The 12,444-nt window shown below is 44.9% G+C and overlaps 1 protein-coding gene across 8 annotated transcripts in view; it reads left to right on the top strand.

Annotated features, from left to right (window-relative positions):
• The window catches only part of LOC116317579 (signal-induced proliferation-associated 1-like protein 2), a 32,808-nt gene that overhangs the window by 13,744 nt on the left and 6,620 nt on the right, over positions 1-12,444 (top strand). For 6 of the 8 annotated variants that reach the window (XR_005613346.1, XR_005613345.1, XM_031736412.2 and 3 more), the window contains exons 7-14: positions 3,841-3,998; positions 4,086-4,668; positions 4,752-5,026; positions 6,198-6,383; positions 6,759-6,830; positions 6,933-6,997; positions 7,105-7,417; positions 9,973-10,131. Coding sequence is in view for 6 of the 8 variants with exons in the window: in XM_031736412.2 (XP_031592272.1) it covers positions 3,841-3,998; positions 4,086-4,668; positions 4,752-5,026; positions 6,198-6,383; positions 6,759-6,830; positions 6,933-6,997; positions 7,105-7,417; positions 9,973-10,131 (1,811 nt within the window). In the remaining 2 variants the exon portion in view is untranslated. Of the gene's footprint in view, positions 1-3,840; positions 3,999-4,085; positions 4,669-4,751; positions 5,027-6,197; positions 6,384-6,758; positions 6,831-6,932; positions 6,998-7,104; positions 7,418-8,504; positions 8,671-9,972; positions 10,132-12,444 lie in introns of those variants that run through there. The other 2 variants (XM_031736394.2, XM_039613264.1) reach the window with 2 other exon arrangements.

Here is a 12,444-nt window from a genome sequence, read left to right as displayed (position 1 = left end):
TTCAGCTCAGGTCCTCTACCAAAGGCCTGGGAGCCTGAGGTTCCTGCACAGTATCTTTGCTGTTCCTAGTTCCACCCTCTTCTAGACAGAGATGTTGGATGTCATCCCGCATTTTCTTGGAGCCACTAGGCTAGTTCGGAGGTTATGTGTTATGATTACCATGGGAACCACTGTTACCTTCACTCTCCGCATCGTCTCGAGCTCCTCTCTCAGCCCTTGGTACTTCTGCATATCATGTTACTTTTTCTTGATGTTGCTATCACTAGGTTCAGCTACATCACTATGGCCATCTTCCTCTGCTTGTCCACTAACGGTGGTACATACCGTGCAGGGGCCTATCCTTCTATGATGGTTCCTCTCCTTGCTTCTCGTCTAACTCAGGTTTCTGCTGCCTGAGGTATTCACTAAGCACATAATGAGTTGTGGCCATCTTTTTGATGTACTCATGGATGTTTGTTGTCTCATCCTGGACAGTGGTTCTGAAACTCACTAGTCTTCGGCCTCCTCCGTTCTGCTTAGTGTACAGCCTCAGGGTGCTGGATTTGGGGTAATACTCTGCATGCATGGTAAGGAGCTTTCTTGTCTTGATGCGAGTGGCTTCTGTCTCCTCCTTTGGCCAGCTTATTATCCCAGCAGGGTACTTGATCATCGGCAGGGTGTAGGTGCTGATTGCCTGGGTCTTATTCCTCCCATTCAGCTGACTCCTCTGGACTTGCCTTACTTTCTGCAAGTACTTGGTGGTTGGGACTTCCCTAGCAGCTTCTTCATGGTTCCCATTTGCCTGTAGGATTCCTGGGTACTTGTAGCTGTCCTCAATGTCTGCATTGTTGCTTCTGGTAGTGCAGTCCCCTCAGTTCTGATTAGCATCCCTCTCTTCGTTACCATCCAACTACATTTCTCCAGTCTGAATGAAATTCTGATGTTATTGCTGTAGATTCTCGTGGTTTGAATCAGTGAATCAATGTCTTGTTCACTCCTGGGATACAGTTTGATCTCATCCAGGTGGCTGACGTTTGCTGCGTTCTGTATTCAGTATCTATAGCCAGTTTTGACAATGACCTCACTGAGGGGGTCCAGGTTAGGGATGGTGTGGCGGAGCATTGTCTGTGGCATGGCTGCAGAGGAGGCAGACACACCTGAGCGGCATGAGAAATCAAGCCTTACCGGCTTAAAAGAAGAATGAACTGGGTCCTGTTGTTGTTGGTGGTGTCTGTGGCTGACAGCTGAAAAGCTGCAACCTAGTGTTCGAAACAACAGCAAAGATAAAAGAAAAGTGAAAGAATGTGAGAAAGGTCTGCTGTGCATCCCGAAACCCAGGATCGTAGCATGGCGGAACCATGACCGGGACAGCCAAGGGAGGCGCTGGCCCAAATGGTGGCCGAACTCGCAGCTACAAAGAGGGAGCGGTGTTACCGCCAGCAGGAACAACTGCAGGATCGGTCCAAGCACCGGATGCAGTTAGTAGAGAGTTTGGCAGCTCGGATCGGGTCGTGGCCAAGACCCCACCGCCATCCCTCGACTGCATGGGAGTGACTGATGACCGGACTGCTTCGGCACCCGTGCCGGTCCCAGGGAGAGGCCAGCCAGGGCACAGCCTACCTCCGCACGCGTACCCACCGAGTTGAGGGTCTGCACGGCAGCTGGACCTGCCTCGCTTCCATCAGAGGCCAGCATGCGGTGGGGTCCTGTGCGCCGGCCACCTGCCGCCTGTGAGCTCGGCTCACATCCATGACTGCTGCGTCGCCGCCGCTTGCCACGCAGTTGGCCTCCAGACCCCCTAGTATAATTCTCAAACACGTACCTTAAAGCAGATAACTGGTAAGATGGAGAGAAAACTAATTTAGAAGATCATCATTTAGCCTGGAGAAATAGTTTGTTGCTCTAAAAAAAACTAAAAACATTTGTACTATGCTATAATATACTAATACTATACTAATGCTATTCATCACTGGTTGAAGAAAATAAGAAAAACCCTAGGTTTCTCTTCAGCACTGTAGCCATGATTTAGACAATCAAGCAGGAGTCCAATCGAGGAGCTATCACAGTGACTGAAAGGTAGGTAAAGCTGGCAATTGTCAGCATATAGATTAAATTAAATTTTGTGTTTTCAATTTCAATTGCTCCCAGTGGCAGGAGATACAATGAAAACAGTAGTGGCCCAAAAATAGATCCCTGCAGTACACCTCATGGCAGAGGGGCCACAGAGGATGAGGCCGAACCCAACTTAACACAAACGTTCCTGTTAGAGAGATATGATTTTATCCATGAAACTGCCAAGCCAGAAATTCCTACACAATGCTGTAGTCGAGAGATCGGCAAGTCATGATCCGCTGTTTCAAATGCAGCAGTCAGATTCAACAAAACAACCAATACGTTTTTACCACAGTCCGTCACTAACAAAATGTCATTCATAACCTTTATGAGAGCGGTCTCCGTGCTGTGAAACAGCTCAGAGTCAGACTGAAGAGCTTCTGGAATTTGAAAATCACTTAGATGGTTCATCAGCTGAGTGTGAACCATCTTTTCCAGGATCTTATTCAGAAAAGGAAGCTTCGAGATGGGTCTGAAGTTTGTCGTAATTGAAATGTCTGAGCCCAGTTTCTTAAGTAAAGGATGGATAACTGCGTGCTTAACTCACTTGGTACTTGACGTGACAAGAGACTGGTATTGATTAAGTTCGGCACAACAGCGTCGGCCAGGTGCAAGCCGTCTAACAGCAGGACGATTTTATTTTATTTATTTTAATTTATTTTATTTAGAAAGAGGGGCAATACATAATAATGAACATTTTAACAAATGTAAATATGCCAGATTATAGCCTTGGGCTAATTTCCATCTGCAGACCGTCTGGCAGGTTGGTTTTAAAAGAGGAACAATGTCGAATAAAATGGGCATATGGTCAGAGAATGTATGAATACATATGATGATGCCAAGTTCAACGTGTGACCACGTTCTTGAGTGGCACCCTTAACAGATTGAACAAAATTAAAAAGGTTCACTAAGTCCATGGAGTCCTTAGCCAGCGGCTTCCCTGGGCAACAGACGTGAATATTAAAATCACCAAGCTGCAGTGGTTTGTATCATATCTATCTAATAGACTCCAAATTGTTCATGGGGTGATTGCGGCTCAAGAGTTGGCAGTTCATCTTGTAATCGGAAGGTTGCCAGTTCGAGCCCCGGCTCCGACAGTCTCAGTCGTTGTGTCCTTGGGCAAGACACCTTACCCATTGCCTACTGGTGATGGTCAGAGGTGCCAGTGTCCGGCAGCCTCGCCTCTGTCAGTGCGCCCCAGGGTGGCTGTGGCTACAACGTAGCTTGCCATCACCAGTGTGTGAATGTGTGTGATGACTGAATGTGTAAAGCGCTTTGGGGTCCTTAGGCACTAAGTAAAGCGCTATACAAATACAGGCCATTTACCATTTGCCATGTAAATGGAGAGTCTTCTTCACACGCTGAGGTTAATTTTGGTGTTCCACAGGGTTCAGTGCTAGGACCAATTCTGTTTACATTATACATGCTTCCCTTAGGCAGCATCATTAGAAGACATAGCATACATTTTCACTGCTATGCAGATGACACGCAGCTCTATCTATCCATGAAGCCAGGTAACACACACCAATTAGTTAAACTGCAGGAATGCCTTAAAGACATAAAGACCTGGATGGCCGCTAACTTTCTGCTTCTTAATTCAGATCAAACTGAGGTTATTGTACTCGGCCATGAAAATCGGATTGGATGGGATGAGATCTGAAACATCTTCACAAACTCAAAGAACTCCAATTGGCTTTTTTCAAGCTCTTAAGATAAAATCGCTGTAAATCGTGTGTGTGTGTGTTTCAGCTGCTCCATAAAAGTCTTACTGGGAATGACTTCGTCACAGTAATCTTCCAGGAGCCGAACTCCCCGCCCTTCACTCCGCAAAACATCTGCTCACATTCCCAACACGTCTTCATCATCGTTCGAGTCCACCGCCCCTGCAGCCAGCACACCTGTTACAGGTAGGATTGTAACTAGAGCAGGTGAGATTATAACTTGAGCAGGTAGAACAATTGAGACCTGTTAATGTGTCATTTGTGTCCTGTTAGTGTTGCAGTGTCCAGGCATAGAGACATCCCGTTCTTTGGTCCCTTGATCCCACCAGGTTGGATGTTTTCAGCCTCACCTGAATTCAGAAATTTCCTGCTGACGAAGATCATTAATGCTGAAAACGCTGCGCACAGGTCAGAGACCTTTGTCACAATAACAGCACAGCGCAGACAGGAGCACCTGAAGGAGCTGGTGGAAAACTTTTCCACATCAGTGCTAGTGGACTCATCATCTTCCATCAAGTTCAGCTTCATCTCTCTGGGAGTAAAGAAAAAAGAGCGCCGCGCACCACGGCCTCATGCTTACCTGAACAGCGCCGGGGCTCTCACCTGGAGTGTGACAGCAAAAGACTTCAGCTGCTCTTTTGATGTACCATGCCAGCTCGCCGTCTCCAGTGAGTTTGTGGTGCTTGTAGAGGAAGCCAGCAGACAGGTAGTGTTTCACTGTTACTGCAGAGACGTGATTGGCTGGAACGCCGGCCACAAAGGCATTAAACTTTTCTACGAACACGGAGACTGTGTAATGCTGTCAACACGAGAGAGAGGCTGGGAGGACAGCCGCGAGATCGCCCAGAGACTGCAGGTGACCAGAATCCTTTATGAACCTGAATCTGAGCATGTGTCATACACAAGACTGATCTGATGTCATCTGTTTTCTGACCTCAGCTGGTGACTCGTGGCAGTCCTGCTGTGGACATGATTCTGAGGAGGAACCGTCACGGTCAGCTTGGGTTTCACGTGAACTTTGAAGGAGTGGTGGCGGATGTTGAGACCAACAGTTTTGCATGGAAGGAGGGTCTCCGGCCCGGCTGTAGGATAATGGAGATCTGTGCAGTCGCCATAGTAAAGCTATCACATAAACAGATGATTGAGCTGCTGAGGACATCGATGAACGTGAGCGTGGTCGTTATTCTGCCGCACAGAGATGGGACACCGCGCAGGTCACATGATGGTTTATTTGAACTTTATTTTAAGGGTTAGAAGAAAATGTAAATATATGAAATGCAAATGCCGAATAGAAAATGTTTCAGAGATTTTTAGTGTTTCAATCTGTTTATAGTTCTGTTTCGCTTATGTGGTAAAAGTCAACAGGTAGGCTGGAGGCGGGGCTATCACACTGCTGCTCACTGTGGCTGATAACATCGGTAAAAATAGGCTCGTTTAATCTTCATATCTAAACTCTCAGGATGTTTCAGACTTCCTGTGCAATCATTAAATGTTTCCTGAGTTCCCTGCCACAGATCGAGGATGGATTATGAGCTGTAATCCTCTCACTTTAATCTCACTGTGTGAGTTTGACACCACACCTGTAAGTCAGATTTCAGGGTCAAACATAATCCGAGTGCCAGGGCCACGCCATCATGTGTCCAGAATCCCAGGAGATCTGAGCCTGAATCAGGTTTGCATGATCCTTTGGGCTCTGACAGACACCTAGCAGTGCATAAAGAGGCTTTGACTGTTGTGAGGACAAGCTCACGTCACGCTGACCACATCATGACATCCCTGCAGCACGTTTGATGTGGCTTCAGACCAGAAATCAGTTAATCAGCTGTGCGTGGCAGCTGATTAACTGATCCACCGGATGAATAATTTATTTTCTCTGAAAAACCGAACAGGCAAATTATATATAAGGCAAAATAAAAGCACTCAGCCGGCCTCCTTCAGTGCATTTACAGTCAGTAAACTCGCTCAGGGAAACAAAACGGCCTGAATTAGTAATAAGCTGCAGCTTTGAGGTCATTTCCTCAGAGTGAAGATTATCAGAGCAGAAAACCTGAGGATAACGTGTGGAGTACGCTGTTAACGGGAACACAGGAACCCGCCTCATAAACATAAGTAAAAATAAGGAGCAGATAGACTATACCAACCAATCAGCAGCCAGTAAATCTGAGTATAGCAGAGGGAAAGCCTGTGGAGGCATTTTTGTTGAGTTTTACATCAGCAGTGATTGGTTTAAAGTGACGGAGCACGAGGAGTGACATCAGTCAGTACAGACTAGGACTTTTTTCTGTAAACGATCACTCACCCGAACTCTCTCACTCGCTCGCTCACTCACACACTCACTCACACACTCACTCGCTCACTCTCCTCTCTTTGTTCTTCGGTCTTCAGGAGTTTCTCAGAAATCTACCAAGTCCCGAGGTTTGAGTACAAACTGGACTCTGACATCACTTCCTACCCATTAAGAGTAACCCCACCCACCTGGCACAAGGTGTTAGAAGCTCCGCCTACTCAGAGCATTCCAGATGAACTGGAACAGAAGCTGAGACCAATTAAACAAATGAATGAGGGATCCAGGTAACACACCTGTACCTGTCTGTGGGGGTCAGTTTGTGTCACAATAACCAGAGACAGTCAGAGTTGCCAAAGTCCAGCAAAACTTCCTTCCTTCCATCAGGAGCATTTTTCTCCATGTCTGAAGTTTATTAAGAATATTAATGAATCTGTTCTTGTCTTTGCAGTGCCTCGTGTCGAGTTTTGTTTGTGTAAAATGTTACATCATAGAGGATTGTTGGCCTGATATTCTTTCACTTGTTTCTGTGTTGAAGCAGTCATGTAAGGTTTTTAGGGCTGATGTGATGATTATTGATGATTATTGACTGATATCAGTTAGGGTCTTTAATCCAGACCATTTCTTTACCCAGAATCCCTCAGCACTCTGTCCTTCTGCAGGTCACCAAGCAAACGCTCGACTTCGGTTGACCCCGGACCACCTTTGACCCCACAAAGCCATGCCCGGTGGGGGTAATCTAATTATCGATCCATTAGCGATCTACGTTTTCTTTTAAACAAAGTAATCGTAAACAAAGTAATCGAATTATCTGTTGATGTCAATCCTGCTTTCAGAGCTCGTCCTGATTGGTCAGTCAGCTCTGAAGAAGGCTCACTTGAGAAGATTGGGAGATCTAAAGGTGAGTTTACCTGGATGTAACCTGGTTTGGTTCTGCAGCTCTGAGCTTTGACATTTAAGCCTTTGAACTTTAACAACAACCTGGAACATCTTCATCTTCTCCTCCAGAGGCCAGTCACCTTTGTCATCATGATCATCCTCATTGTGTGACAAAGGCTCGGAGGGTTTTTCAGCCGAGTCTGACGGATGCCAACAACACGCTTTCCAGCAGCAGCGGCAGCGAGGGCAGATACTCCGACCATCATCTCGCTGACACTAAGATGCCTTCAATGGACAGCGGAATTGACTCCGCCCCCTGCACATCATCGGCCCAACCAGCTGTGGCTGGGGCGACGCTGGTCCTGAGCGATATCCAGAGAGGCAAATGGACAATCTCAGCCGGTCACATGACTAACCTGAGTGAGATCTGCTCTCTGTCCTGGTGAGCTGCAAGTAAACAAATGATGTCATCTCTAACTGTGATTTTTACGTAATTGTGTATTTTTTTTCCATTGAGGTCCACAGCCCGATGGCAGTCAGCCAGTTTGAGCGTTCATATTTAACATTTGAGTAAATGTTCAGCCCATTATTTCTGGGCGTAGCAGAGTGCCAAGGTTAGTGTTGTCCAACGTTGTCCTCAACACCTTTATCTTGACCTACCTTGGATTTATCCTTCTTGTTCAGTAATACATTTCTATGTTGTCAAATTTCACATTGGATCAATCAGCTGGGCAAACAAAACAGCTGGATCAGAGATTCTCTTGGGAGTCGATGGGATCCAAAATAACTAGAGTACTGCAAGACATTGATCTGATTGACTTTGTGCTTGATTTTTTATGATTCCTTTTGTGGAAATGCTGGGCACACTTCCATGTTCAGTTTTCATATCATGGATTGCATGGAAAACACTGAAGTGGGGTTTTTTCTGTTCACTGAACTGGGTGATGGCTGAAAGTTCAATCGGATGGTTCAATCGAATGGTTGATACGTCGATCAATGGACAAACTGATTTATGACTGTATGACTAAAGGATCAACAAACGATAGATGGATGTTTGAAAGATAAATCAGAATCAGAGTTGCAGTGTTACACACCTCTTTGCAGCTACTCTCCACCCCCAAAACTCCATTCCCTTAGAAACCGTGTCAGGTCCCAAACCACCAAAAAAACCAAAGTAAGAAAAAAAACAAAAACAATTTAAACCTAAAAAATGACAAAAGGCTATTCTGTTCTATTCTATTCTATTCTGTTCTATTCTATTCTATTCTATTCTGTTCTGTTCTGTTCTGTTCTATTCTATTCTATTCAGTTCTGGAAAGAACAATATAGTGTCCACAACTCCAATAAAACACTGAAATGCAGATTACTAAGCATTAGGTCTCTCTCTTCTAAGTCCTATTACTACATGAACTAATATTTGTTATTATTGATCCCTAGGGGAAAATTATTTCCAATAGGGATCAATAAAGTATTCTGATTCTGATTCTGATTGATTATTAATCAATAAATTGATTTACTCTGCCTTACAGAAACCTGGTGACAGTGTGATGACTGAATCAACACCCCCGAGTTATACTAACTGTCAGAGTCCTCAAAGCACAAGCTGAGGGGGCAGCGCAGCAGCAACCTTCCACTCCAGCTTGTTAATCAACCAAAGACCCAGACAGAGACATTTAATCTGTTATTAGACTCAAATGGCTTCTCTCAAAATGTAAAAGAACCCATCCACCACTTTAATCACACTCTACTTCCTGTTCTGACATACGGCATAGAAACTGAACATTTAATAGTGTTTTGTGAAAACTCTGTATTTTTAATCCTGAAATTCAGGTTATTGTACTCGGCCCTGAAAATCTTAGAAATATGGTATCTAAGCAGATTCTTACTCTGGATGGCATTACCTTGGCCTCCAGTAACACTGTGAGGAACCTTGGAGTCATTTTTGACCAGGACATGTCCTTCAACGCACATATTAAACAAATATGTAAGACTGCTTTCTTCCATTTGTGCAACATCTCTAAAATTAGAAATATCCTGTCTCAGAGTGATGCTGAAAAACTAGTTCATGCATTTATTACTTCCAGGCTGGACTACTGTAATTCTTTATTATCAGGATGTCCTAAAAACTCCCTGAAAAGCCTTCAGCTGATCCAAAATGCTGCAGCAAGAGTCCTGACAGGGACTAGAAAGAGAGAGCAGATTTCTCCTGTTTTGGCTTCCCTTCATTGGCTTCCTGTTAAATCCAGAATTCAAAATCCTGCTCCTCACATACAAGGTCTTAAATAATCAGGCCCCATCTTATCTTAATGACCTTGTAGTACCATATCACCCTATTAGAGCACTTCGCTCTCACACTGCAGGCCTACTTGTTGTTCCTAGAGTATTTAAAAGTAGAATGGGAGGCAGAGCCTTCAGTTTTCAGGCCCCTCTTCTGTGGAACCAGCTTCCAGTTTGGATTCAGGAGACAGACACTATCTCTACTTTCAAGATTAGGCTTCAAACTTTCCTTTTTGCTAAAGCATATAGTTAGGGCTGGACCAGGTGACCCTGAATCCTCCCTTAGTTATGCTGCAATAGACGTAGGCTGCCGGGGATTCCCATGATGCATTGAGTTTTTCCTTTCCAGTCACCTTTCTCACTCACTATGTGTTAATAGACCTCTCTGCATCGAATCATATCTGTTATTAATCTCTGTCTCTCTTCCACAGCATGTCTTTATCCTGTCTTCCTTCTCTCACCCCAACCAATCACAGCAGATGTTGTATGTTATGTTGAAAATTGAATTGATGAATCAATGATTGATGGTTGACGTATGGATGAATGGAACAAATGATGGATGGATGTTGATAAATGGATGAAAGGTTGACAGAGGGAGGAATAATGGATAGATGAATGACAGATGATACAAGAGTGGATTATTGCTGATGGATGGTTGAATGACCGATGAATGGATGAAAAAATGATGGATGAATGCTGACCTTTTACTTCCTGTCTCAGTGACTGTCATGGATCCACCAGCTGGTCTGAGGGCAGGTCCAAAAGCAGTTCCTCTACCAGCTCACCTGAGGCCTTAATCACATGTAAAGAAGGCTCCACTAAGGAAACGGGGCTTACTCAAGAGGGGGAGGGGCTGAAGAGATCCAGCAGGTGCAACAGGTGAGATGACCTCATCAAGAAGTATTGGCAGTCAGGCCTGAGCTTTCCAGTCCACCCATCACTGCAAATTAAAAGTTATTAAGAATCAGAGAAGAGAGGCCTTTCAGGAGAAACTGTTAAATGCTCAGTTTCTGTGGCAGATCTGCCATCTGATTCTACCCATGAACTCAATGCAGTGTTGAAGTCTTTACATTCAACATCTAAATTAATGTTAAAGTCACCTACTATAATCTGAAGTGAAACCTGTAGCCGAGTATGAACAGTTTGTTTATCAAATATTGATCCATGTCCTCTGTTATTCCTACGCGTAATGCACTTTCCCGCTACGCCGTGCAAAGCGCTGTGACGTACCAAAGGAAACAAAGTTCAACCACACGATGAAGGAAAACATTCTGTTTGTTGACCTTTTTGACACAGGGACCTCCAGAGACTTTTCAACGGCTCTGCGGGGGGGCAACGCACTCTCACTAGTCGGGATAGTTACAAAGCGTCTTCCTTATGAATGAGCAATACATTTTTTTTATTAGACATTTGAACATAATACAACACAGACTCTGGTACAGGATATAACCTCCATGTTTTGACATGGAGCAGGCGCATGTAGAACGCAGCGGCCAGCGCAGCAAAAAGTTTGGTCCTTGGCTCCAGTTAGCGGTTAGCGCAGCGCACGTCACGTCCAAAGTCAAAGCCTTCAGGGGATTTGGTTTTGGTGGGAAAACAGGAGGAGAGAAGCTGCAGCAATTAACAGCGAGGCGTGTAAGCTGCGACTCTGCTTCCTGCCAGGTTTCCCCCAGAAAGCGACTGAGTGATCTACATCATCTTTTTCAGACAGACAGCAGCTTAAGGAGGACATGCGGCTAACGTGTCACTCCTGGCCTGATTGGGCAGAGACTCCCACGTTGTTTTGGCAAAGTTACACACCGATTCAATGTCGGTTTTGGTTAACCTCCAATTGACGTAACCGGGTGTCGTTGCTGCCGATGTGGATTATAATTTTACAGAACCTATGTTTACCCTCAGCCAGCAGTTTCACATATGACTTGATGTTCCACATAAATTGTTCTTTGTTCTGTTTTTTTCTTGTCAAAACTTCAATCACAGCTTATCCTGCTGACATAAAATACAGCAACCAGATTTATTTAACTGTTGTCATCGTGCTGGTTTATTTAGTGTTAGCTAAGTTTTTGCAGTTTGTGGGTTTCAAATCAACATTACGTGATTCTAGATATCAGTCACAGACACCTCTGTCTTCTTCTTCTGTCTCAAAACCACTCCTGACTACCTCATGCAGTACCACAGTTCCTCTCTCATCACTCTATCATATGTTCGACACAGACACGTCCGTCTGAAGCTCCTTCTCTCACAGCAAACATCACATCTGTATGTTCTCTCTCATTTTCTTCATTCGTAAGATCCTAAAATTACTCCTTTCACCTTGTAAACACAAACTCTTCACCCATGAGGGTTAGGGTTTTCTTTCTATCTCTGTCCTTCATCACTCTAAGTTGCTGCTGCACATCCTTTCCAGCTCGATCACTCTGCATAGCCAGTAAGTACAAGTCTTCTTCTCTTTTCTTAGTGTCCGGTCTCACTTTGCCACCTCTGCTGTACGCCTAGCCTCCCAGTACTTCTGCCAACTTTCTTCATCTCCCTCACTATCCCACTGTTTCTGTGACAGCCCTTTCCTTTGAATACTTTCCTGTGCTTCCTCATTTTTGCACAAAGTCTCCTTTTTCCTCTGTCCAGAGGAAACAGCAGACACCATCCCAGTCCCTCAGCACTACAAAATTCTCTTCTACCTAACAGCCAACCTGTGGGCCATGCACACTGACAACAATCAATATCAAGCCTTCGATTCCCAGCTTCAAACTCATTGTCCTGTAGGACACTTTTCATCTTCACTCACTCTTCTTCACCATGGTAGAACAGCTTCAGTCTGCCTCCTGTGCTCCTGGCCTTACTTCCCTTCCACCTGGACTCCTGCACACAGATATCTATCTTCTTTCTCTCCATCATACTAGCCTTCTCTCTCTTTACATTTAGTCTGTCTCACTGCCTCCTCACATGCCTTCTCCTCTTACTTTGTCATTGGCTAACAGCAGCAGTGTTTCTATGAGCATCCCGTTAGCCAACAGTATCGAAGGCAATCGTTGTTAACCCAGCCCTGACTGCTCCGATATGCAAAATTCAGTTTTAGTGATTCGCAGGTTTGATTTGGCAAAGATGCCCTTCCTGAAGCAACCCTCCCCATTTAGTGCCAGGCTGGGGTCCAGCACTAGAATTACACTAGCTTGGCCCCTTAAAGAAGCATTG

Source organism: Oreochromis aureus, linkage group 6 (assembly GCF_013358895.1).
Source record: "Oreochromis aureus strain Israel breed Guangdong linkage group 6, ZZ_aureus, whole genome shotgun sequence".
Lineage (NCBI taxonomy): Eukaryota > Metazoa > Chordata > Actinopteri > Cichliformes > Cichlidae > Oreochromis > Oreochromis aureus.
The sequence above is the reverse complement of the archived record's forward strand: the minus strand, read 5'-3'. Positions and strand labels throughout refer to the sequence as shown.